At 31.4% G+C, this 24841-nt stretch overlaps 3 protein-coding genes across 4 annotated transcripts; 2 read left to right on the top strand and 1 right to left on the bottom strand.

Annotated features, from left to right (window-relative positions):
• The first annotated feature begins 6605 nt into the window (after positions 1–6605).
• On the top strand, positions 6606–13818 carry LOC122601581 (G-type lectin S-receptor-like serine/threonine-protein kinase At4g27290). The gene is made up of 10 exons (XM_043774331.1): positions 6606–6609; positions 6842–6915; positions 7313–7370; positions 10709–11929; positions 12014–12139; positions 12191–12429; positions 12608–12818; positions 12896–13133; positions 13220–13370; positions 13461–13818. Exons 1-10 carry the CDS (start codon positions 6606–6608, stop codon positions 13749–13751), a joined length of 2613 nt encoding a protein of 870 aa, XP_043630266.1. The 3' UTR covers positions 13752–13818.
• A 1390-nt stretch (positions 13819–15208) lies between these two features.
• On the bottom strand, positions 15209–18371 carry LOC122600808 (G-type lectin S-receptor-like serine/threonine-protein kinase At4g27290). The gene is made up of 7 exons (XM_043773574.1): positions 17113–18371; positions 16896–17015; positions 16654–16811; positions 16306–16516; positions 15993–16230; positions 15758–15908; positions 15209–15668 (listed from the first exon to the last, which is right to left on the bottom strand). The coding sequence occupies exons 1-7, from the start codon at positions 18368–18370 to the stop codon at positions 15360–15362; spliced, it is 2445 nt and encodes an 814-aa protein (XP_043629509.1). The 5' UTR covers position 18371; the 3' UTR covers positions 15209–15359.
• A 2129-nt stretch (positions 18372–20500) lies between these two features.
• On the top strand, positions 20501–23820 carry LOC122600809 (cell division cycle protein 123 homolog). 2 transcript variants are annotated; one of them, XM_043773577.1, is made up of 3 exons: positions 20501–20575; positions 21170–22280; positions 23674–23820. In XM_043773577.1, the coding sequence occupies exon 2, from the start codon at positions 21272–21274 to the stop codon at positions 22271–22273; it is 1002 nt and encodes a 333-aa protein (XP_043629512.1). In that variant the 5' UTR covers positions 20501–20575; positions 21170–21271; the 3' UTR covers positions 22274–22280; positions 23674–23820. The 2 variants fall into 2 exon arrangements, with proteins under 2 accessions (XP_043629512.1, XP_043629511.1); XM_043773576.1 differs by lacking the exon at positions 23674–23820 and having other exon boundaries at positions 20505–20575; positions 21170–22458.
• Positions 23821–24841: the final 1021 nt, after the last annotated feature.

Here is a 24841-nt window from a genome sequence, read left to right on the forward strand (position 1 = left end):
TTTAGTTTTGACATATCTATACTCCCTTATAAAAAGTATTGAATTTTTTAAATTCAGTATTTTTTTCCCCACAAAATACCCTTATTTAAACATAATACCCTTATATATCATCCTTTCCCTCATTCTCTCTAATCATTACACACTTTCATCGACTTTCTATCATCCTCTTCCGCCACTGCTCTCCTTCTCCACCGCCTACCTCGCTTTCCACCACCGCCTCCCTTTTATATTGTCATCACATTCTAGCCGCTACAACGCGCGTGCCCCATGCTCGTATACTAATAAGTTGATTGGATATAAAACACCCCTACTTGTCAAGACTTTTTCTCGTGGGATTTTTTTTCTCACCGCCCTTCATCCAAAAATATTTGTTTTGACTAAGATCAAGTTGTTCCATTTGAATGTAAATTGTATATTATTTGGTAATACGGTCTTCATGGATCAAATCAAAAATCCATTTGCTTAATTCTTTCTCCACAACCATCGGTCTTCCCTGGAAGATGGCCTTAGTCTGATAACCACGAGCTACATTCGTTGATATGAAGTGTATATTAAAGTTATTATTAATTTTTAAATATATATTAGATATACTCACTTTCCTTAATGTAAGTTATCTATCTATATACGAGCATAGTACCCGCACGTTGCAGCGGCTAGAAGATGAGGACAATATAAAATGAAGGCGGTGTTGGTGATCGAAGAATGCGAAGGAGAAGGATGTTGTGTGTTTTGTGGGTTTAAATTTTTGATAAGGGTACTTTCGGTAGATACTTGAGGAGGTGTAAAAAACAATAGAAGTAAGAAGGGTATTATGGGAATGAAAAAGTTGCTTAATTTCTTAAAACCAATACCCTTTATAAGGGTTTATAGATAATATATAACTAAAAAAGAATATTGGGTACACTTGACACCCCTAATTCCCAGCCTAATCCTCCATCCTTATTAATCCTTTTTTTAATATATTTATTTAATAGTTATATTTATTATCGCCGACCTTTATATTATTAAAAAAAAAAACTCCCAAAAATTATTATTTTATTATCTATATATATACAACCTATAAAAAACTCTCACATATTTTAACCCCACAAAAAATACGGCCAAAAAAAGAGCTACGATATATGGACTACCAAAATTATTTTTTATATATATAAACTTTGCTCATATTTAATCATTATCTAAAATATAACTAAAAGAGGATGTTGGGGTACACTTGGCACCCATAATCTCTCTCCTTTAGCCTAATACTCCATTCTTACTAAAAGAGGCTGTTGGGGTACAATTGCCAACATTATATAACATTAAATTCTTATGTTACTAGATTATTGTCCCGCGTAATACGTGAGTAAATATATTTTTATACTTATATATATCAAAAATATAATTTTCTTAAGTAATAATTAACGAATTAGTAATAATTAACGAATTAAAATATTCAATTTCACTTTATTAACATTTTTGTTTCTGACCTTGATAATTTCACAAAAAATTATTATGTTGTTCATTAAGTCTTACTGATTTAATTAATTATTCAATGCAAAAAGTTATTGCTTATCCATGTCATTACAAATATCTCGACGTCATTCGGATTTCCATGTCATATCATAAAAAATATCACACAAGACATATTCTTTAGATAGTGTCAAGTCATACAACGTTCTAAACCGAGTTGCAAGATTGTCACCATTAAGCCAATGATCATTCCAGAATCTTGTCTTATTTTCACTCCCAACTGATCTTTAATAATATCTTAAGGGAGTTAGCAATCGAGTATGCCTAAGAGATCGAGAAACATATATATGCCCACATATTATTACCATTTGTTTTACATATGAACGAAAACTTAGAACCATGAATTACATGGATGATTTTAAACCTTACGGCATCCAAGTTTTGAACCATATGTCATATCCATTTGTACATATCAATGCTAAATTTTGAGCCTCTAGACCACCAAAACCTAAACCACCCACTTTTTTACCTGACGATTGTCTTCCAGTCAATCCATTACATTTCATTTTCCGAATTCGACCCCCCTCCTCCCTTACCCCTTCCAGACAAAAAAATAAATAAAATGAAATTGTGATCTTTATCAATCGAAATAAAGAAAAATAATATATCCTAAATACTTTGAATTGTCGAGTTCGAATGCATTATAGGTAACACATTAGTATTAAGTTCAAATTTTATTCTATAATAACTTTGCAAAATATATGAAATATAACCAGGGATGGAGTCTAGCTTCAATTTTTGTACAATGTAAACTTTTTTAAGGGTATATTTGTAATTTTGTTCCTACAAAATATTACTCGTAAGTCTCTTCATACAAACATTGACTTTGTTGTCATAAGTCTCTTCTTTAAAAATACATCACTTGGTTGGAAACATTAGTCTTGAGATAAACCTCTAGTTGGTAGAGTAAAAACTTTGAGTTGTTTTGATTTTTAATTGAATAGGAAAAAAAGAGGTTGGAAAAATGTTTTTTTTTTGTTTGGGTAAATGTACAGTATATTGATAATATAGTTGTATGTAAAAAATTTATATTTTTTTCAAATACTTTTATAATAGTAATCACAATAGTTACGCATATTTACAAGTTAAATTATATATCATTAATTTCGATAATTCATTTTATTTTGTTTAATAGAGCGCAACTTCTCTGTCACCACATGCTCCAAAATTATAGATCAATGTTAAAGTTGATGTTCCCAAAATTGTCACTCACCTAAGCTAAACTCGGTCTTCTCAACATTGTCGTTGATAATTTGACTAAACCGGATATATATATATATATATAATATTGTAGATACAGGGTGTTACAACATTATTAATATTCAATGTTACTTTATTATGGTTTAAAATATAGATTACTATTTTTATCAATAGAAAATTGATCTATATGTTTTAAATGAAACATATCTCAAATATTTTAATTAAAACATGCTTTGTTTTTTTTTTATATGGTATTAACTATTATTATATTGGATAAGATACATAAGATAAAGAGTATTATTTTATTATCATTAAATATATATTAAAGAGAAACCTTAATTTATAACTGAAAAAGTATGAACCTTTAGATGAATTTTAACTTTGAGAAATAATTAATTAGCCTAAAAAAATTAGCCTAATTATTAGGCTAACAATGTGAGCCTAACACCTGTCTTTTCCTACATTTATTTAATAATTAATGCTAAATGTTTAATTATACATCCTATTTTGCCCTTTAAAAATGATATAACACAAATAATTTTTTTTCTCAAACAATTTAAACAAATAAATAACAGAACAATCAGTCCACTACATATGAGTGATGTCAATAAAAAGATAGCTTGATTCATCAAAATGCTACATAAAGATATTAATAAAAGGATAGCTTGATTCAATCCATTTCTATTTAATAACTTCAAAATATAATCATCCAAAACAAAGTACAACACCACCATCTAAAATGGGTATAAACACCCATTTCATACATAAAACAAAAGAAACCCAAGTAATATATCACAACGATGAATCTCCATCTCCATGATCAATATTTGAAATGTCCAGATTATAAACATAAGTCTCTTGCAAAAAAATTAATAGGAAAGCTAGTAAGATAATCTATCTATAGTAGATATATGAAATCAATAAGACAATAGAATGACAAAAACATAATGGAATTGACTTTATTATGCAATGCAAAACTAGCATATATACATATATGTATGTCGATTCAATAAACACTTGACAATAATCTATATATTACAAACTTACTTTAATATTGAAGAAAAGACAGAGCGGTAGTTAGCGTGATGAAAGTGAACGGCCGGATGAAAATAGGTTTATGACTTTATGGAATGTCAAAGTAATTAAAAGAAGGCCATTTTAGTTTTTTGTTAATTGTTTTAATAAATTAATAAGGGTAAAACAGGAATTAAATTAAAAAGCTTTGATTGGTGACAGGTGTTAAGCTGAAATTATTAGGCTAATATTTAGGCTAATTCTTTAGGACAATTAATCATTTCTCTTTAACTTTTATTTAGAGTCATTCTAGATCAAATGATGAAGTCATATACCTTATTTAACTTTTTTGGATTTAATTTAATTTTATTAAATTTAAGTTATTATTACTTCCTTATTTAAATTTGTAGACATTAATAATTAATATTTTTAATGATATAATTATAGAAACTAATATTTTTATATTTTCTATCATTTTTTATCTACAAAATTAACTTTTAATGTTATTACATTAAAATTTTCTTTTTTAATGTAATACGTTTATATTAAGTTATATTTTTGTATAGAATTTTTATCATATAACGAATAAAATTTGGTTATAAGGATTTTTGTATATGATTTTTATCATATAACATTTTTATTAATTTAATGTTTTAAAAACTTGATCAGAGTCCAACCGGTCTTCTTAATAAAAAAATAAAAATAAAATGGATTCTATAGTAAGCTATGACAATTATATATTAAAAAAATAATTGTATGAAAAATGCAATGATAATATGCAATATGCATAATTTCAAGTTATATTAACACAACTTGCGATATATAGATTGATAATTAAACTGCTTAGAAATTTTAGTGTATAACTAAATTATCTGAGAAAACGTTAAAACACAAGTGCAATGACAATGCAGATATATCCGGATGAATGAAAGACATCCAAAGAAACAAAAATCTTATTTAGCGAGACTTCTAATAGATGATGTATCCATTTTTCAAAACCGTGGTTAAAGAACACACAAATATATATGAGAAACAATGACTAAGGTTTTTTTACAAAAGCGAACTTCATTCCTAAAAGCGAACTGTTAGTCACTGTTAACTAATCGACGACTAATGTAACTTCATGTTTTCTAGTGGTTTAATTCTTACCTGGTTAAATATTTGTCAACTTATGACATTAAAAAAATTTAACATGTTATTAATTATATATGTTTCTTTCGTATTACGCAAGTATTAATCTAGTTAGGATATATATTAGCTATTAATACAATAATATATTAAAAAAATAACATTAACTAGTATTCTATTATAGATATATATATATATATATATATTAGCTACTATTTTTGATTTCTTGATTAAAATTATTGGATAAAAATTGTAAATTTGTGATGAAAAAACCAAAAAGTGTAAAATTAAATTTAAAGGAGTATATATATATATATTAGCTATTATTTTTTATTTCTTGATTAAAATTATTGGGTAAAATGGGTAAATTTTTGATGGAAAACCAAAAAGTGTAAATTAAACTTAAAGGGATATTTTTGTATAATCACAAAAAGTATAAGTATTAATATTATTATTTAAAAAAGATAAAATAATTAAATTTGAAAATGGCTCTAAATTAAAGATGTAATTCATCAAAGGGTTCTTATTTGTTTAGGAATGAATTTAGCACCTTGTTATATGTATTGGTAGATTGTTATTATTATTACTTTTAATTTAGTTTGTTGTCTATTATAGGTACATTATGGCTTTTTAAACCCTCACATACTCTCAACCTTAAGAAAAAACCTACGGCAAAAAAAGAAGAAACTCAAAACATTCGAGATGATCTTTGTTGATGAATTGGTATGTATTTTTAAAATTATATACTATACACTTTTTGTTTCTCTTTTTATTTAACTAAAGTTGAAAAAAATGGGTAAACTGGAATCAATATTTATATGGAGTTAATTTTCATATGTTTATTCTTTACCTTTCATATTGATTAAGTTGTGATATTGGTCATACACTTGTTTCTTTTTTTATTTAACTAAAGTTGTGTAACACCCCAAGATTTTAAAAGGCAAAATAAATTAATTTTATATTATAGTTTTAACATTAAAATAATTTCCTAGCATTTTATTTTTGGATATGGGGTTAATTTAGTTGGAACTTTAGTGGATATCGGGTATTTTATCCATCAAAAACTAAAAGAGGCGTGGCATCACTAGGAGATGCCATCCATTTTCTTTTTCCTTGAGTCATCCCACTCCAACCTAATTCTTTCTTCCTTCCTTCATCCATGCAATTCTTCATTTCATGTGTGTGTTCTACTTTAAATTTACTCTAAGAAACCCTTAAATTGATAATAATAACTTCAAGTATTCTAGTAATTTCAAATAAAGATTTTAGAGTGTGTGTTGATGCACACAAAATGAACAAAAGAAAGCAAGTGATATTTCCATTTTCCATCTTGTTGTGATTATTGCTCCAGGGTATAATTTTCACTTCATTATTAATTAAATTAGGGTTCATGCAAGTAATTGTTTTGGGGTTTTGTTGAAATGGGTCATTTAGATTAATTTCAATTTAGGGTTCTTGAATTGATAAGAATTGGGGGTTTTTCTTAAAATGGGTTATTACTTAAAAATCAAGCTAGGATTCATGAAAATTGACAAATTGGGAATTTTGAAGTGAGTTGGTTATGTTGTAATGCTTTTCTAATTCCTTACTTGTAATGGAACATGTTGATATGTGAATTCATGAATATTTTAATGAAAGTGTTTTTAGTGATTTTTATGGCCAAAGCAAGAAAATAAAAATTTTGAGTAATAATGTAGTATGACTATATAGAAGTGATTATGAGAAGATGAAAATAATGATTTTTGAGTAAAATGGGTATGGTTATAATGGTGAGATAATGAAATGGTGATTTTTGTATTAAAATGAGTTATGGTCATGGTGTTGTGAAAGTAAAATGAGATTTTGAAAGAAGCCAACTTTAGAGAATGATGAGAATGTGAATTATGTAAAAGTTGGGTTGGACATTGAGATGCTAGTAAAGATAGTAGAGTATGGCTTGTTAGCCTTGTGTATGAAGTAATTGAGCTTGATGACCTTATATGTGTAGATTGTGAATTATTGCTAGCTGGAAAGCAATTTGATTGTTATGTGGTCATCATGGATTTGGTTGTCGCGAAGGAGGTGAGTACTCTTGCATACGATTATATGTACATCGGGTCAATTACCATATGATGGTGGATTCCGTGTGTGGTAATCGATTTGGCGTTAGGGCCTAATTTGAGGTCGCGACCTAATCATCCCATAGTTGAATTGAGATGAGGCCTAAGAACCTCTTGTTGTATTGAGATAAGGCCTAAGAACCTTTGAGGCCTAAGAACCTCTTGAGATTATTGTTTAGCGTATATGGATCCATGTATGTTTTGTTAGCGCAAAGGTGAGTATGCAAGTGATGGTATGACGATGCCAATGGCTACATGTGATAGTCCTTTGTGTTTTTACCCTCTTTTGTGTGTATAACCGTATGCAATGATATTCACTAAGCTTTGGCTTACTTTTTAGTTGTTTACCCTTTTTATAGATTGTCCAGGAAATGGAAACAAGATTTAGTGCTTTGAAGAATATAGATGATTTGAATGGTAAAATGTTGACTTTTACGGTAAAACTTGTATGAAGCTAGAACCCGTAGTAGCCCCTTTTGAACTCAATGGCTCTTGGTACATATGTAGTGTTTTTGATAAAGTTTTGTTATGTACATTTCTGCAAAAAGTTGGGTTAAAGTCATGGCCTTTGGTATCTTGATGCATTATAAAACCCTAGTCGATGTCAACTTGGGTAATATGACCCATTTCGTTGTAAATCGTAGGCTTAATCAAATGAAAGCTTTTAGAATGTCAAGTCATGTGTATTTAACTATTTTTTCCATCAACAATTTACACTTTTTAACCCTAGATACTTAATTTATATTTATTTTTAGCTATCAACTCGAAAGAATTTTTTATTTACAGTTGACCTAATTACTTATTAACCAATCAACTCACTCAATTTCATCAAAATGACTTTCGTTAATGTTATCATTTAGATTAAATATGAATTAAAAATACTAATAATCATTATCCATATATATTATTATATTAGTATTTATATTAATTTGTAAAAAATTCTCATTAATTTACACTTTTTTTTTCATCAATAATTTACATTTTTTTAACCCTGAATATTTAATGTATATTTATTTTTAGCCATCAACTTGAGAGAATTTTTTAAATTTACAATCATTTAATTGATTAAAATAATTTCAACCTATGAAATATTGTCTACAAAAAATTATCTCAAAACCGACTTATTAACCAAATCAATATTAACTTCATTCAAGATTCATTATATCTCTCAATAAAAAAGGTACAAAGTTTTCTCCTTTTTTATATTCTAGATTTGCGTATTAATGTTTAAAGTTACAATTGTCACTCAAATCAAGAGTCTTAATTGTTAACAAAAAATATGAAAACAATCCTAATTGTTATCTAATTATCATAAGACGGGTGATTGAAAATAAACGATTCGTGTTATGGGCCCGTATTATGATCAAATACATATACTTGAATATCAAGTGCAAGATCACAAGTATGTTTAAAATCTTAATTCTTAATAATCTTTCATAATAATCTCACATTATGAGTACAATTGGTTTCAAAAAAAAAAAATTATAATAGAGAAATTATTGTAGCATGTGCCTTGTGAAATGACCACAAACAATTTCATCAATATGTCTTAGTTAATAATGACAGTGACGAACCTGTGATTATTGTATTATAACTTGCAAAGTATAACATTTAGAACCGTATATATTCAAAATTATAATTTTTTATTGAAGATCTAATATTGATAATATCATAAACCCCATGTCCAATGTTGGACACGGGTCTAAAATCTAGTTATTATTATAAAGATATAGATAGATTATTATTATTATTATTATTATTATTATTATTATTATTATTATTATTATTATTATCCCATTTTCATTAAAACTTAATAGGATTTAAAAGAAATTAGTGAAAAATTATTATAAATTATTGTTATTATTATTATTGTTGTTATTATTATTATTATTATTATTATTATTATTATTATTAAAATATAAGAATCACTTTTATTAGAAATTTGTGGGTTTACGAGAAATTTGTAGGAAGCCGAGATATTATTATTATTATAATTATTATTATTATTGTTATTATTATTATGATTTCATCCGATATATTAAAAAAAAGTTTTTACATAAAGTTGGATGTAAGTCTAGACATAAGTTGTGCTCTCATCCATTTCTGAATACAAAAACATAATCTATGAAAGATAAATTTACCGCACCTAGCATTATTAGAATGACTAATAAAAATAGACTTAATACGTGAGAGTGTGTCCAAATCATCCTTGTCGAATTTTCCGAACGTAGAACAAATGGTTTGAACTTGTACTATTAGTATTTTTATTTTATTATTATTATTAAATTCGAAGACCGCAAGTAGACTTTCTTTATTTTTACCCACTCGACTTCAGTGTAATTGTTTGGAGTGACAAGTTGAACATTCAAACAAATATAGTTGTAATACTAATTCAAAACTCAACATTAGATACATCATTGACAAAAAATATAGATCTTAGAAACTATATAGTTAGATATGCAAAAGGCTCCCCTTCTAGCGAAGTCAAGATTCCAGTTCTAATATACCTTGACACTAGTTAATCAACCCGGATTCAATCTGGGTTATTTTATAAAACTTTTATCAAAAAATAAGTAATATGTTATTTGTTTTGTTGATAAATTTATAATTTAATTAGTAAAAATGTATAAAGTTATTAACCAAGAGTTGCACTAAAATGGTTTAGACTGGAAAAAAAAACACAAATGTTCTAGTTATTGTTGATGAACCCACGAATTTGTGCAAAAGTTAAAAAAATTTAACCAGAAAATGGCTTGTGGTAAAGACAAGATATACTTTGACCAAACATGCTCAGAATTTTTTTTGTCAATTCGGGGAAGTTTTCAATAATAATAAAAAAAAACACAGCACAAACAAATATAAAGACTACTTTAAAAAAAAAAATACAAGTATGCAAATTAAACTAAGAAATTTTTGACAAGATAAGTCTTAAAAGAAAATATATATGACATCAGAAATTTTTGGCAAGATAAGTCTTAAAAGAAAATATATATGACATCATGTATTCTCATAAATATTGGTAGGAAATAATTTAAGCTTGACACATCACAATTTTTCTAAAAATAACTTAAGAAGATAATCTTAAATGATGATGATTATATTATATATTATATTATTATATATAAACTATAAACTACTAATCAATAAAGAGAGCATAGTACAACTTTCATCACAAACAAAAAGTTTTTAAAAAAAGTTGGATGAAAGTCTAGACATAACTTGTACTTTTATTTCTTTCTAAATGCAAAAACATAATTTATGAAATATCACACCAAGCATTATTAGAATGACTATTAAAAATAGACTTAATATATGAAAGTGTGTCCAAAGCATCTTTGTCGAATTCCCGTAGGTAGAGCAAATGGTATGAACTTGTATTATTAGTATTTTATATTTTTATTATTATTATTATTAAATTCGAAGACTCCAAGAAGACTTTCTTCATTTTTACCTACTCGACTTGGGTGTAATTGTTTGGAGTGACAAGTTGAACATTCAAACAAATATAGTTGTAATACTAATTCAAAACTCAACATTAGATGCCTAAAAAATATAGATCAAGTTAGATATGCAAAAGGCTCACCTTCTAGCGAAGTCAAGATTCCAGTTCCAATATACCTTAGAAACTATATAATGACATTATATATAAACTACTAATCAATAAAGAGAGCATAGCACTGCTTTCATCACAAACATGAAACACAAACAAAGATTTCACATGTTTTGGTGGTGCATCATTATTCTGATTTATGCAGTTTGTGCTACATCACAAGACACTATCAATGCAAACCAAACCATAAAAGATGGCCAAACCATTGTTTCAGCTCAACAAACATTTGAGCTCGGGTTCTTTAGCCCGAAAAACTCAACCAACCGTTACGTTGGGATATGGTACAAAACAATATCATATGGAACAGTTATGTGGGTGGCTAACCGGAACACACCACTCACCAACACCTTAGGAGAGCTATCTCTTACTTTACAAGGAATCTTGGTGATTCGTAATGCCTCTGGTGATGTTATATGGTCGTCGTCAATCGGGAGCTCTTTGGTGTCGTTGAAGAAGCCCGTTGCTCAGCTTTTAGATACGGGTAACTTCATTGTGCGGCAAGAAACTGATCATGAGAATTATATATGGCAAAGTTTTGATTATACTACGGATACGCTTGTTCCAGGAATGAAATTCGGTAAAGATTTGGTTACAGGGCTTGAATGGAATTTTACGTCATGGAAAACAGAAAATGATCCTTCTTTAGGTAAGCATTGTGTCAGGATTGATATACAAGGATACCCTCAAATGATGGTCTTGGACGGGCCTAACATCAGATTCCGGGCTGGTCCATGGAATGGTGTTAGGTTCGCTGGGGAACCCAGTTTGAGTCCAAACTCGATTTATAAATATGGGTTTGTTCTTAACCAAAGAGAAATGTATTATCATTTTGATCTTATAAATACTTCAGTGGTTACAAGAGTGGTTATTAATCATACTGGTAGCTTTGAAAGATTACTATGGATCGAAAGCAGACAAGAATGGATAGTATATATGACTCCACAGACAGATAATTGTGACCGATATGGGCTATGTGGCTCTTTTGCAAGTTGTAACATTAACAACTCGCCGGCTTGTGGGTGTTTGAAAGGGTTTGAGCCCAAGTCACCAGATCAATGGAACGTGGCTGATTGGTCTCAAGGGTGTAGGCGATCGACCCCTTTAGACTGTGGGCCCAAGGAAGGGTTTAGGAAATATTCAAACATAAAGTTGCCTGATACACGATGGTCATGGTTTGACCAAAGCATGAACCTTAATGAATGTGAGCAAGTATGCAAAAGGAATTGCTCGTGTACTGCTTACACGACTCAGAATATAAGCGGAAGTGGAAGTGGATGTTTGTTATGGTTCGGTGACTTGATGGATATCAGAACACTTACTGAAAACGGGCAGGATCTTTATATAAGAATGCCAACATCAGAATTAGGTATATCATAAATCAAAAATCACCTCTTGTTTGTGTTTATTATGAACTTGATTATTTGTTTAACGTGTCATATCATTTTTGCAGCAAAAAATAAAAGCTCGAGTGAGAAAATAGTAAAGATAATCGTCCCCCTAATATCAGTGTTATTGATTACAATACTTTCTATTTGTGTACTTTATCGATTTAAGAACAGGATGTCGATGATAGCAGGTAACTATTTCGGTCTTTTTTTTTCTTTCTTTCATATAGTAGTTTTATCAGGGATGGAAGTTATAATGTATTTGACATTGACTCTAGAATCAGGGACACTTGAAGGCGGAAACAAATATGATGCTGGTAATGAAAACTCTAACGATGATCAACAACTACCAATATTGATTGACTCAAAGGATGAGCTTGAACTACCAATATTGATAGACTTCTCTATATTACAAAAAGCCACCGACAATTTTTCAGAAAACAATAAGCTTGGAGAAGGTGGTTTTGGTCCTGTGTACAAGGTAAAAAACAAGTGCATGATTTAATCCTTTGCTAGAATGCTTTATATCTAAAATACATCCTTAATTAGTTAGAATTTGTCAGGAAGTCATCATATGCTTGTTGTCAGTTTAAAATCTTCTTCCAAGATTATTGCAGAAGGGAGTATACATCATGCTTACCTAAAAAGGTTGTTTTCAGGGTGTGATGGAGAACGGAAAGGAAATTGCAGTGAAACGGCTATCAAGAAGTTCAAATCAAGGACATGATGAATTCATGAATGAAGTTATCACTATTTCCAAACTGCAGCATCGGAATCTTGTAACGCTCTTAGGCTGCTGCATCAAGGGGGCAGAAAACATGTTGGTCTATGAATACATGTCAAACAAAAGCCTGGACTTCTTTATCTTCGGTATACTTCTTTTATTTCATATATATTTGGTAATTACAACCAACAAAGACCTAAAATGAAATTTTAACTACTTGCAGATGAAAATCAAAGTACAGTACTAGATTGGCCTACTCGTGTTCACATTATAAAGGGAATTGCCAGGGGTCTTCTTTATCTTCATCGAGATTCTAGATTGAGAATAATCCATAGAGATTTAAAAGTCAGCAACATTTTGCTTGACCATGATATGGTCCCGAAGATATCAGATTTTGGGATAGCCAAATGCTTTGGAGGAAATCAGATAGAGGCAACCACAGAAAGAGTGGTTGGAACATAGTAAGAAAGAACCATCCTACCAAAATTATCTGTATATATTTAGTATAATTTACTTAACTAAAGTTTGACTACAAAATTTGCTGCAGTGGGTACATGGCACCAGAATATGCAGGGGACGGTATGTTTTCAATAAAATCAGACGTATTTAGCTTCGGTGTTTTGGTGCTGGAGATTGTGAGTGGAAAGAGAAACAGAGGATTTAAAAACGAAGAACATAGTGACAACCTTATTGGTCATGTTAGTTCGGTTCCATTTTATAACGAGTAACCACATACTATACAATTATATTCTTATGCTTACGGGCTGTGTTAATTTTATTGTTGTTAGGCATGGAGACTCCATAAAAAAGGCAAATCGTTGAAACTGGTTGCAACATCTTTATACGAATCAATCAACTTATCAGAAGTATCGCGGTCAATCCATTTGGGATTATTGTGTGTTCAGCAACGTCCAGAAGATAGGCCAACAATGGCTTCCGTTGTTCAAATGTTTAGCAGTGACGGTGAACTGCCTCCACCTAAGCCACCTGGTTTCTTTCATGAAAATGCCACAGAAGATACAATTTATACTAATTCAACTATCGATGAACTTACTGTCACAATGATGGAAGCTAGATAGTAGATATATACTGCCTAAGTGTAAAAAAAAATTGTATTCAACTTGTAACATTTCGTTAACGTATGTATCTAACTTCCATACATGTTGATCTCTAATTCAAACTTCTGATTATTGTTATGTACCTGATGTTTTCCTACTTGTAAAATACTGAAATTTGACGTGACAATTTATATGGTTGTTATGTAAACAAAAATTACTGTTACTTTATATAAAAAATATAAGATACATAAGAGATAGAGTTTTAGCTGAATACATATAACATATATAGCAAAACCTGACAAGTTTGATACTTTTTTATTCACTTAAACCTTAATAGCTTCATGCATATTGATTTACATCAGTATGTATATATGCTAATAGTATGACTTTCAACAGAGCTAAAGGCTTTCAGTTGAGAAGCCTAAACATTTCAACTTTTTTAGGTTATCCATATAATTTGAGCTTTATGCCAAACTATGTCCATATGAAACTTAATTCCAAAGTTTGAAAACTTTAAAGGATTTGTGAGGGGCAACAACATGTTGCTAGCTGCACCCTTTTATCCCAAAATAAAAGGTTATTAAGTTAAACCAATTATGTGTTAATTTAAAAACAAAGTGGTTTTGTTACTTTTTTATTTTTTTTCCTTTTTAATAAAAAGTAAGCTATGTAAACCACACAAATAAGCTCCCCAAACACCCCAATGCCCCATAAACTAGTGGCTCGTTCTTCGAGCCCTGCTTCGCCCTTCCCCCTCTCCCCATTTACCGTCCAAAACAGGCCGTATGGAGTATAGCCAAGTGGTAAGGCATCGGTGAGTTTATTGGTTTTTTTAATTTTTGATAAATTAACAAAGCCCAAAACAGGCAGTGTTTATAGGAGCTTATTTTTGGGCTAAAACTTTATTAGCTTATGCCATCAAAATTGGAGCTTAAGGTTATTTGCTGATTTCCTTGTAAAAGTATATTTATTGAAACACCTAAAGGAGCCTATTAGCTTAAGCCATAAGTCTCATAAAAGCTACACCAAGCATCCCCTAATTAACATGTTGAGATGACAAGAGAAAAAGTCTCGAAAACGATCACAGGAATTCCTGTTAGGTTGCGTATATCACAGTAAACTATATAATAGAAAAACTCAATATATGAAAAGTAATTTGAAATTTTGAATGTGATTAATCATTAATTAAGTGAGCGAAAACATATACGAGGGATCTTATGACATAATTTAGTTAACGAAATGACACATCCCTTTCCATGAGTTGCACTCCCATAGAATGTATGTGCAAGAAAACATATACAGAAATTTCTTACGCATTCACATATGTTGATGGTGTGGTTGAAACCCGAAACTTGAGAGTTTCGGCAATTTCAAAATTGGATATATCTGGAACCTATTTCTACTAGGGCATTCCAACGATACATGTCACCGTGGTTCACAACAAACTTCAAGTTGAATAACGGATTTTTTTTCCCAAAATGATGAATGTAGACTATGTAGATATCCTATAACTATTTGTGTTACAAAGCTTGACTATGTTGCAACTGCATATAATATTAGCACAATTCGATATTTAACAAAAGTTCTTGGGTATACCCAAGATGTGCAATATGTAACAAATAAATTTTACTATCTGGCAGCCAACATTGTAATGGTAAGTTCATTAGTTGAATTTGTTCCATACGTACTTGAATTAGAATAACCAGTATCTGTTGTAACTTTTTCATAAAAGAAACCGGGTGGATTAGGTGGAGGCAATTCTCCTTCGCTCAAAAACATTTGAATCGCAGAAGCCACTGTCGGTCTATCTTCTGGACGTTGTTGAACACATAATAATCCCACATGGATCGCCCGTAATACTTCTGATAAGTTGATGGATTCATTTAAAGATGGTGCAACCAGTTCTAAGGATTTGCCTTCTTTATGAAGTCCCCATGCCTATATGATGAAATGAAGAAAACCCGTAAGCATAAGAAGTCAAAAAGATAAATTGTGGTTGATTACTAGTTGAGTGGAACCAAACTAACATGTCCGATAAGGTTGTTGCTATGGTCTTTGTGGAAAAATCCCCTGTTTCTCTTTCCGCTCACAATCTCCAACACTAATACACCGAAGCTAAATACATCTGATTTTATTGAAAAGATACCATCTCCTGCATACTCAGGTGCCATGTACCCACTGCAGTAAAATTGTTGGTCAACTTAACAACTTAAGCAATTTGTACTAAATAAATAGTAATACATTGGGTATGATGAGTCTTACTATGTTCCAACCACTCTGTTTGTGTTTGCCTCTATCTGATTTCCACCAAAGCTTCTGGCCATGCCGAAATCTGATATCTTTGCGTTCATATCATGATCAAGCAAAATGTTGCTGACTTTTAAATCTCTATGGATGATTCTCAATCTAGAATCTTGATGAAGATAAAGAAGACCCCTAGCAATCCCCTTGATAATGTGAACACGAGTAGGCCAATCGAGTACTTTACTACGATCATCATCTGCAGGTAGTTCACATTTAGTTACGTTTTGTCTGGTTTTAGCCACCTAAAGTTTATGCATTAAAAGAAGTGTACCAAATAAAAAGGAGTCCAGTCCTTTATTTGACATGTATTCATAGACTAACATGCTTTCTGCTCCCTTGATGCAGCAGCCTAAGAGCCTTACAAGATTCCGATGCTGCAGTTTGGAAGTAGTGATAACTTCATTCTTGAACTCATCTAGTCCTTGAGTTGAAGTCCTTGACAGCCGCTTCACTGCTACCTCCTGCCCGTTTTCCATCACGCCCTAAAAACAACCTTTTCAGGTAAGAGGTCTTTTTAAAGAGGTATTGACCTTATAATGAGATAATTAGCTGCCTCACAAAGTTACATAAAATAACTGAAATTAACACTTCAGCAAAATAATATGGAACTCCATTTTACCTTGTACACAGGTCCAAAACCACCTTCTCCAAGCTTATTGTCGTCTGAAAAATTATTGGTGGCTTTTCGTAATATAGATAGGTCAATAAGTGGGAGTTCTACATCATCCTTAGAGGTTGCATTACCATCATCATTTCCGTGATCTTCTATTAGTGTACCTGATAAAGAGTTTATGTCAATTACACTAAAATTTGGTTCCCAGATAGAAGTGTTGGTATATGCAAAAGGATCAAAATAGTTACCTCTTTGCCTCAGCTTCTTCCTCTTAAATCGGTAAAATATATACACAGAAAGTATCAAGAATAGTAACACTGATACAACAGGGACAATTATCTTTACTTGCTTCACACCGGAGCTTTTACCTTTTTTAGTTAGGACGACATTGCACGTTAAAAGAATTATCAAACTATAAAGGAAAAAAATTTGAGGGTGGTTTGTTATTTGTAATTCATGATTTACCTAGTTCAGATAATGGCATTCTTATAAAAAGATCCTGCCCATTTTCCAAGATCGTTTTGATATCCATCAAGTCACCGAACCATAACAAACATCCACTTCCACCCCCGGTTATATTCTGACTTGTGTAAGCAGTACATGAGCAGTTCCTTTTGCAAACTCGCTCACACTCATTAAGGTTCATGCTCTGGTCAAACCAAGACCATCGTGTATCGGGCAACTTTATGTTTGAATACTTTCTAAACCCTTCCCTAGGCCCACAGTCTAAAGGGGTTGACCGTCTACACCCTTGAAACCAATCAGCCATGCTCCATTGATCTGGCGACTTGGGCTCAAACCCTTTCAAACACCCACAAGCCGGCGAGTTGTTAATGTTACAACTTGCAAAAGAGCCACACAGCCCATATCGGTCACAGTTATCAGTCTGTGGAGTCAAATATACTATCCATTCTTGCCTGCTTTCGATCCATAGTAATCTTTCAAAGCTACCAGTATGCTTAATAACCACTCTTGTAACTACTGAAGTATTTATAAGATCAAAATGATAATACATTTCTCTTTGATCAAGAACAAACCCATATTTATAAATCGAGTTTGGTCTCAAATTTGGTTCTCCAGAGTACCTAACACCATTCCATGGACCAGCCCGAAATCTGATGTTAGGCCCATCCAAGACCATCATTTGAGGGTATCCTTGGATATCAAGCCACACGGTATACTTACCCAAAGAAGGATCATCTTCTGTTTTCCATGACGTAAAATTCCTTTCAAGCCCTGTAACCAAATCTTTACCGAATTTCATTCCTGGAACAAACGTATCTGTAGGATAATCAAAACTTTGCCATATAGAATTTCCATGATCAGTTTCCTCCCTCACAATGAAGTTACCCGTATCTAAAAGCTGAGCAACGAGCTTCTTCTTCAACGATACCAAAGAGCTCCTGATCGACGACCAAATAACATCACCAGAGGCGTTACGAATCACCAAGATTCCTTGTAAAGTAAGAGACAGCTCTCCTAAGGTGTTGGTGAGTGGTGTGTTCCGGTTAGCCACCCACATAACTGTTCCATATGATATTGTTTTGTACCATATCCCAACGTAACGGTTGGTTGAGTTTTTTGGGCTAAAGAACCCGAGCTCAAATGTTTGTTGAGCTGAAACAATGGTTTGGCCATCTTTTATGGTTTGGCTTGCATTGATAGTGTCTAGTGCTTTAGCACAAACTGCATAAAATAGAACAATGATGCACAACTGAAACATGTTAAATCTTTGTTTGTGTTTCATGGTTGCCGTAGAATTTTGTCAACAAACACCACCTGTGGTGTGAAATTTTATCACTATTAAGCAATAATTATGTTCTTTGCTTAGTGCTTAATTCTTTATGTTTATATATACTTACATATTTTCAAATTTGGTCAGTGGAAATTGGAATCATGGCTTTTTCAAAAGCAAATTAAAAAACCTTTTAGTTATCTTTGTCAAAAAAGCACTTCGAACTTTCTATATGGTACATTTGGTTAATTTGTCGTTATGATACTTGACGTTTTTGACTCATCCCATCCTTTTACACGTTTGTTTCTTAGAAATCACGATTTCATTGCTAAGAGTTTTCTCGGGTAAGATAAAAACAAACCGAATAAATGTGAATGAGAATTTACATTTATTGACAATGAATCTATACTATTTTATATTTATTACCTTATAAAATTTAAATATCTCAAGTTTTAGGGTTTTTCCCTCCGAATACTTGTAACGGCTCATGGTCAACATATCGTTGTCTAGGGTACGTGTACGTGGAATGTTTCACCATTATACGGTGAGGTTTCCCTGATGTCGTGTTCCGACTGAATGTTTGAAAAAAATTATATACCTATATATAATGTGTATATATATATATAATATAATATAATATCTTTAATGAAATTATTTACAACATACATTAATACTTTTACATTAATTATCACATCACCGTTACTGTCATACCGTCGCATTATACGAGCATATATTTAGCATACATAAGGTTATATTGAAAAATTAGTTATGTTACATATTCGTTTGTTTGTATCCATAGACAAACACAAAATAACTAACTATAGAGATAGGCATCATGATGTAATATCAATGTTACAAAACATCCAAAATACGGAAATAGTGTTCCAACATGTCTAGTGGTGATTCTAGAAACAAAGTCTAATTATAAATTTTCACATAACATATGTTAGTGAATTAAAATTCGTAGCAAACACGAGTTAATTTCATATTCATTCGTTTAGTCAAACAGATTCTATAAAACAAACAAACATGACGAAATTTATGTCGTATGGTTCATGACTTGGTCATACGTTTACGGTTTACTAGCATTGTACCCGCACGATGCGGCGACATTTGGTGGTGACGGGTGACTAGTGGTAGTGATGGCAGTCGTGGCGGTGACGAACTATTAGCGGTGATGGGTGTAAGTAAATAAGTAATTAATTTAATGTAATTGATGTAAAGGGGATAGTGGAGATATTTTAGAAGATAAGGGATTAATGATATAAATTAATTTATCAAGAAATAATGATAATTTTGCATTTAACACTTTTATGAGAGAGAAAATGATAATCTATACTATATTATAAAAGAAATAGCCACTTTTATTTATGAAAATGTTGAAAATATGTAATATTTTCACTTAGCACCCCTTAAAATATTTCCACATACACTACCCCGTAACATTAATGATTAATTTACACTACCAATCCTTTATTCTTTAATATATTTTCATTAACCATTTACATCAATTATCCACACCACTCGACTCCGTCTCCACCACCAACACTTGGCCCCCCACTACAACGGGATTGTCATGACCACCGCCGCATTGCACGGGTAACGTGCTAGTTATTATAAAATAGTGTAGATATTTCATTTACACTTTTCTTTTAATTAAGTACTAGCACGGTATCTGCATAATACGGAGGTGGTCATGACGACAACAATGTGGTAGTAGGGGTGACTTTTGGTGGTGGAGGCAGGCAAACAACTTCGAGTTGTGTAGATAATTGATGTTAATGTAATTGTTGTAAAGATTAATGAAGATATTTTAAAAAATAAAAGATTAATAATGTAATTTAATCATTAATGTCAAAAGTTTAGTATAGATGAAAATATGTTAAAAAGTACTAAATGAAAATATTATACCACTTTTCAACCGTTCAAAATATAGGTTTGTTTTTTTTATTAGATATTATATAGATTATAGATAAACCACTAAATATTTTGGACCCATTTTGTTTGGGGATTTGGGCTATGATTCATATCTAGCTGGGCTAAACAAATAATAAAACCAAACCCATTGCTATATTGTTTGGGCTTCGAGTCATATCTAAATGGGCTAAACATAAAAATCTAAACCCATTTTCCATTTTGGTTCTCTCCTTGTGTCATCTTCATCAGAAATTCAGAATTGATCCTCAAATTAAGGTTAGGTCTTTTTGCCGATTTCTCAAACCCAAACCAATTATATAGATGTTTTATTTTCTTTTTGTCTTCATTGTATGTATGGTTGTGTGTAATAAAGTATTTTATATTTGATTTTTTTTCCTGTAAGGATTTGGTTTTTGTTTAATTTCCCTTTAGGATTCAAACATTATTAATTATAGATATATGTGTATGTGTGTGTGTATATATATATATATGTATATGAATAATAAGTTTTATTATTTATTTAGTAATTATTAACATTCCTGCAGACCCCTTTTGCTAGTTAGTCCTGCTCCATGGGCCTAGATTGTGAATATGAACTAGTAGAATTCCGTTCGATACGGTTGACATGTAGTTGTTGTAATATTGTTGACTGAATGGCTTTAGCTGTGTGTTGGATAGTGTTATTCATATCGTGTATGTCTTTAAAGGAACGTATAATTCGATCAAACATGTTTTCATGGCGTTTTTTGAGTTGTTTTGCACTTAATTTAGATAAAAGGCACAAGATTTTGACTAAACTTATGTTATATTTAGATTTTTCCGGGTAAAAAAATGTTAAAAACTTAATCTATTACCCTTTTTTTTCTGCAGAATTGATCAACCAACTATACGACTAAGTATTTAGGCTCTGACAGATTATAGATCGGTTTGTAGAAACAAGAAAGACGTTTTCTAGTTTCTTTGGTATTGAAAATGAAAGAAGAAGAAGTAAATAGATGTCAAATTCAAGAATGGTATCCAAAGTTCAAGTCTTCGTCTGTGCAAACCTTGTTTCACGAGCTTCCTGAATCTTTTATTAAATATCTTCTAGATGATTCTGGCCCGTTCCTTCTTCCACTTTCTATCTCCAATGACGATGCATTACCCAACCGAATCCATAAACCTGAAGAAGAAGAAGACTACAGTATCTCTGAACAGCAATCTGATAATGAATCAGAACCGACTCCACAACCACCATCTTTCCCAGAACTTGAAATCCAAATCAGTGAATCTATCGAAAGCCTTGGTGGTGCTATCTTCCCCAAGCTTAACTGGAGCTCCCCTAAAGATTCTGCTTGGATTAGCCCAAATGGGTCTCTCAAATGCACATCCTTTAGTGAAATTGTGCTTTTGCTTAAATCTTCTGACTCATTGGTTCATGATCTCTGTCACGCTTATGATTCTTGCAGTGACTGTAGTATTACCCGACCCACGCGCTTTTTTCTTGCCTTAAGAAAGTGGTACCCGGACCTTCACCCTGAGAGGGAATTTCGTTGCTTCGTACACAACCACAAATTGATTGCCATCTCTCAACGAGAAGTCACAGGGTTTTACCCTATTTTGACCGACAAGAAGGATGCCATGGGAATGGTAATTCAAGAGTTCTATGAGGACAAAGTAAGTGAAAAGTTCGAGTCTGAAAGTTACACGTTTGATGTTTATGTAAGAAAAGATATGGCAGTTAAACTTTTGGATTTTAATCCTTGGAGTGCCTCTACGTTACCTTTGATGTTTACATGGGAGGAATTGGAATCTGGGGAGTTGAGTAAGGACCCTGAATTTAGAATTGTGGAAAGCCAAATGGGAGTAAGGCCGGGTTTGAAAACTGCAGTTCCATATGATTATTTGGATACGAGTGAAGGAAGTGGCTGGGATCAGTTTTTGAAAAATGCCGATGAAGAGTTGAGGCGGCAGACAAGGTCCGCTGGTGCTTAGTTATCGTGTAAGTCTTAAAAGTATATTATTGTTGTCTTCTTCAAACTAAATTTTGTTAAAATTTTATGTGGACGTGGCTGTTTATTTTAGAAAACTGTTGCTGTTATGAAGATGCTCACTATATATGTTACTATAGTCATATGCTACTAGCTATATTGACATTTTTCTGTGACTTAATGAGCTTAGTAGCCAAGGGTTTTATTCTTTAGTGATTAGAGTTGTTTTTCTTGACTTATGTATGGTTTTCTTTTTTCTAGTTAAACTTCTATATAATTTAAAATAATATCTTCTTATTGTATGTATATGATATAAGCCATGATAAGGTCTATTAATCGACAATGTAACTTCTGATTCACAACTTATTCAGATGGAGTCAACCTATTTACTTGAAAGACACTTATTCATCCGAGTAGGGCCATTTACCGTCTCCCAACATTTTTTCCACATGCTTGATGATTTGGATCTTCGAAGTATATGATATATTGAAAGAAAGAGGTTCAAATTTTAACATGGGCTAGTACAACTCACTTATTAATGAGTCAATATTTTTAATAGATTCTAATAACACTAAACTAGAAAAAGATTATGATTGTTGTTTAAGATTATTCAAAAAACAGATCAGATGTGGGGGGCATATCTTGTTATGCATTTGGTAACTAATCCTACGTTCAAAAGAAAAATACGCACGTCTTTTTTCATGAGTTGCACCCCTTGGATGTCTGATATTGGATATGCAGTGCCGAACAGTTATACAGGTATCAATCTCATACCATTGATCATTTGGTTGAACTGTGAACCTTGTAAGTCTGGCTTTTTCAAGTTTTAATACTTCAAGACCCCGTCTTTATCATGGGATATGCCAATGAATTTATCATGGGTATTCCTGTGTATCCATCCCAAATGATTACCATCCCTGGAACTTATTCTATGATTAGTATTCTAGTTCATTGAATGGACTTTGTGATAAACAAGAATACGAAGTACGACTCCTTGGGAAGCATTTTTCTGTTGGCTGATGTTTCTCATTATCTTTTTGACTGTAAATGTTGAATGTGTCTAAAAGAACCATACTTGTGACACAACAATTAATAAACTTCACATAATACATAAATCAACAGGAGGTTAGTAACAACACGTATGATCTATTTTAGATTCTATTTGTTCATTTACCAGGTTCAATGTGAAATCATAAATAAGCTCTATCACCAAGTTTACTCCTTTTTCTGTAACACAATGAATCAAAACTAGGAGTAATCTGATAGTTAGCAGCATAACCAAAGATAAATTTGTGAATGACAAATACAAGTTTCCTATCTTCATAGAAATCAATGGGATAGTGGAAAATATGTTATTGCTGACAGGTCAAATGATTCATAGTGTGTAATGTTTTGCTTAAACAGATTCATTAAAATTGGTGACAATGCCACTTGGAGGTATAAGGCCCACGGGTCATGAACTTCTTTGGAACGGTATAACGATGCCCTACGCATACATAAAGTGGTGAAACCTGCTTAAGTGTCTTATTCAGTGAAATATGATTCACTATGTAGAAAATTTTACAATAAAACTCATATTGTGATGTTTAGTTATTTGCTTACCTATAATTTTGATTAGTAAGTATTCTGCTATTATGATCATAATAGTCTTTTAGAGAAGGCAAGAAATAGAATTTGATCAACAAGTAAGGTATTAGTCACTGGTTATTTTCCTTGAACAAAAAACTTTATGTACTACAAAGTACTAACTGGGATAACGTTTCGAAAGTTGCTACTACTTAAACCCTTTTAATGTTTCAAAGTTTGAATTTGAATATGGCTTTAATGGCTATCCTATAGTTATTTATGTTTAACAAAACTTTACTAGTGCGGTTTGTATATATTTTCTTTATAATCTTTAAATGGCAGTTTTTAAATGTAAGCTATAAATTAACTTCTCATATACAACCTATTCCGGGTAGAGTTGACTTTACCCAAATGACACTTATTTGGCTTCACTTGTTTTTTAAGCCCTCTTTTTAATTGAAGGTTAGTCTTTATGCATAGCTTATAATAAGAATGATTTTACATTACTAAATTGGTGACATAAGAATTTACTAATGCAGATGTGTATGTAATTATATGTATACCTTATGGCTTATACTATCTGAGAATATGATAAACACAAGAGTTAGACTTGAGAAATGAAACTGATGTAGTGCAGAAACTTAATGGATAAAAGAGCTGATAAAAGACAACAATGCTTGAGTTAAACGTGAAAGGCTGTGAAGGGAATTTTGATGATGGTTAATATTATAGTCTTTTAGGGTGAGAATTTTTGGAAAGTCAGGGATTTAGCTTGGGTTAAACCTTTGCTAGTGATACATATAGGTTTCTTTTATTGCCTTTATTGTATATCCTTCAGTTTGTTAATGAGTATATACTGGTTTATAACTGGTATATAGACGATTTCGATTGATACTCGTAAACACTAATAACAAAATTTTGTTTTGTCTAAATCGAGTTGTTTCAAATATTGGTAGAGTCGATAGTACAACTGACACTGCTGCCTACAAGTGAATTTTTCTGAAAT

The sequence above is a fragment of the Erigeron canadensis genome, chromosome 5, assembly GCF_010389155.1.
Source record: "Erigeron canadensis isolate Cc75 chromosome 5, C_canadensis_v1, whole genome shotgun sequence".
Lineage (NCBI taxonomy): Eukaryota > Viridiplantae > Streptophyta > Magnoliopsida > Asterales > Asteraceae > Erigeron > Erigeron canadensis.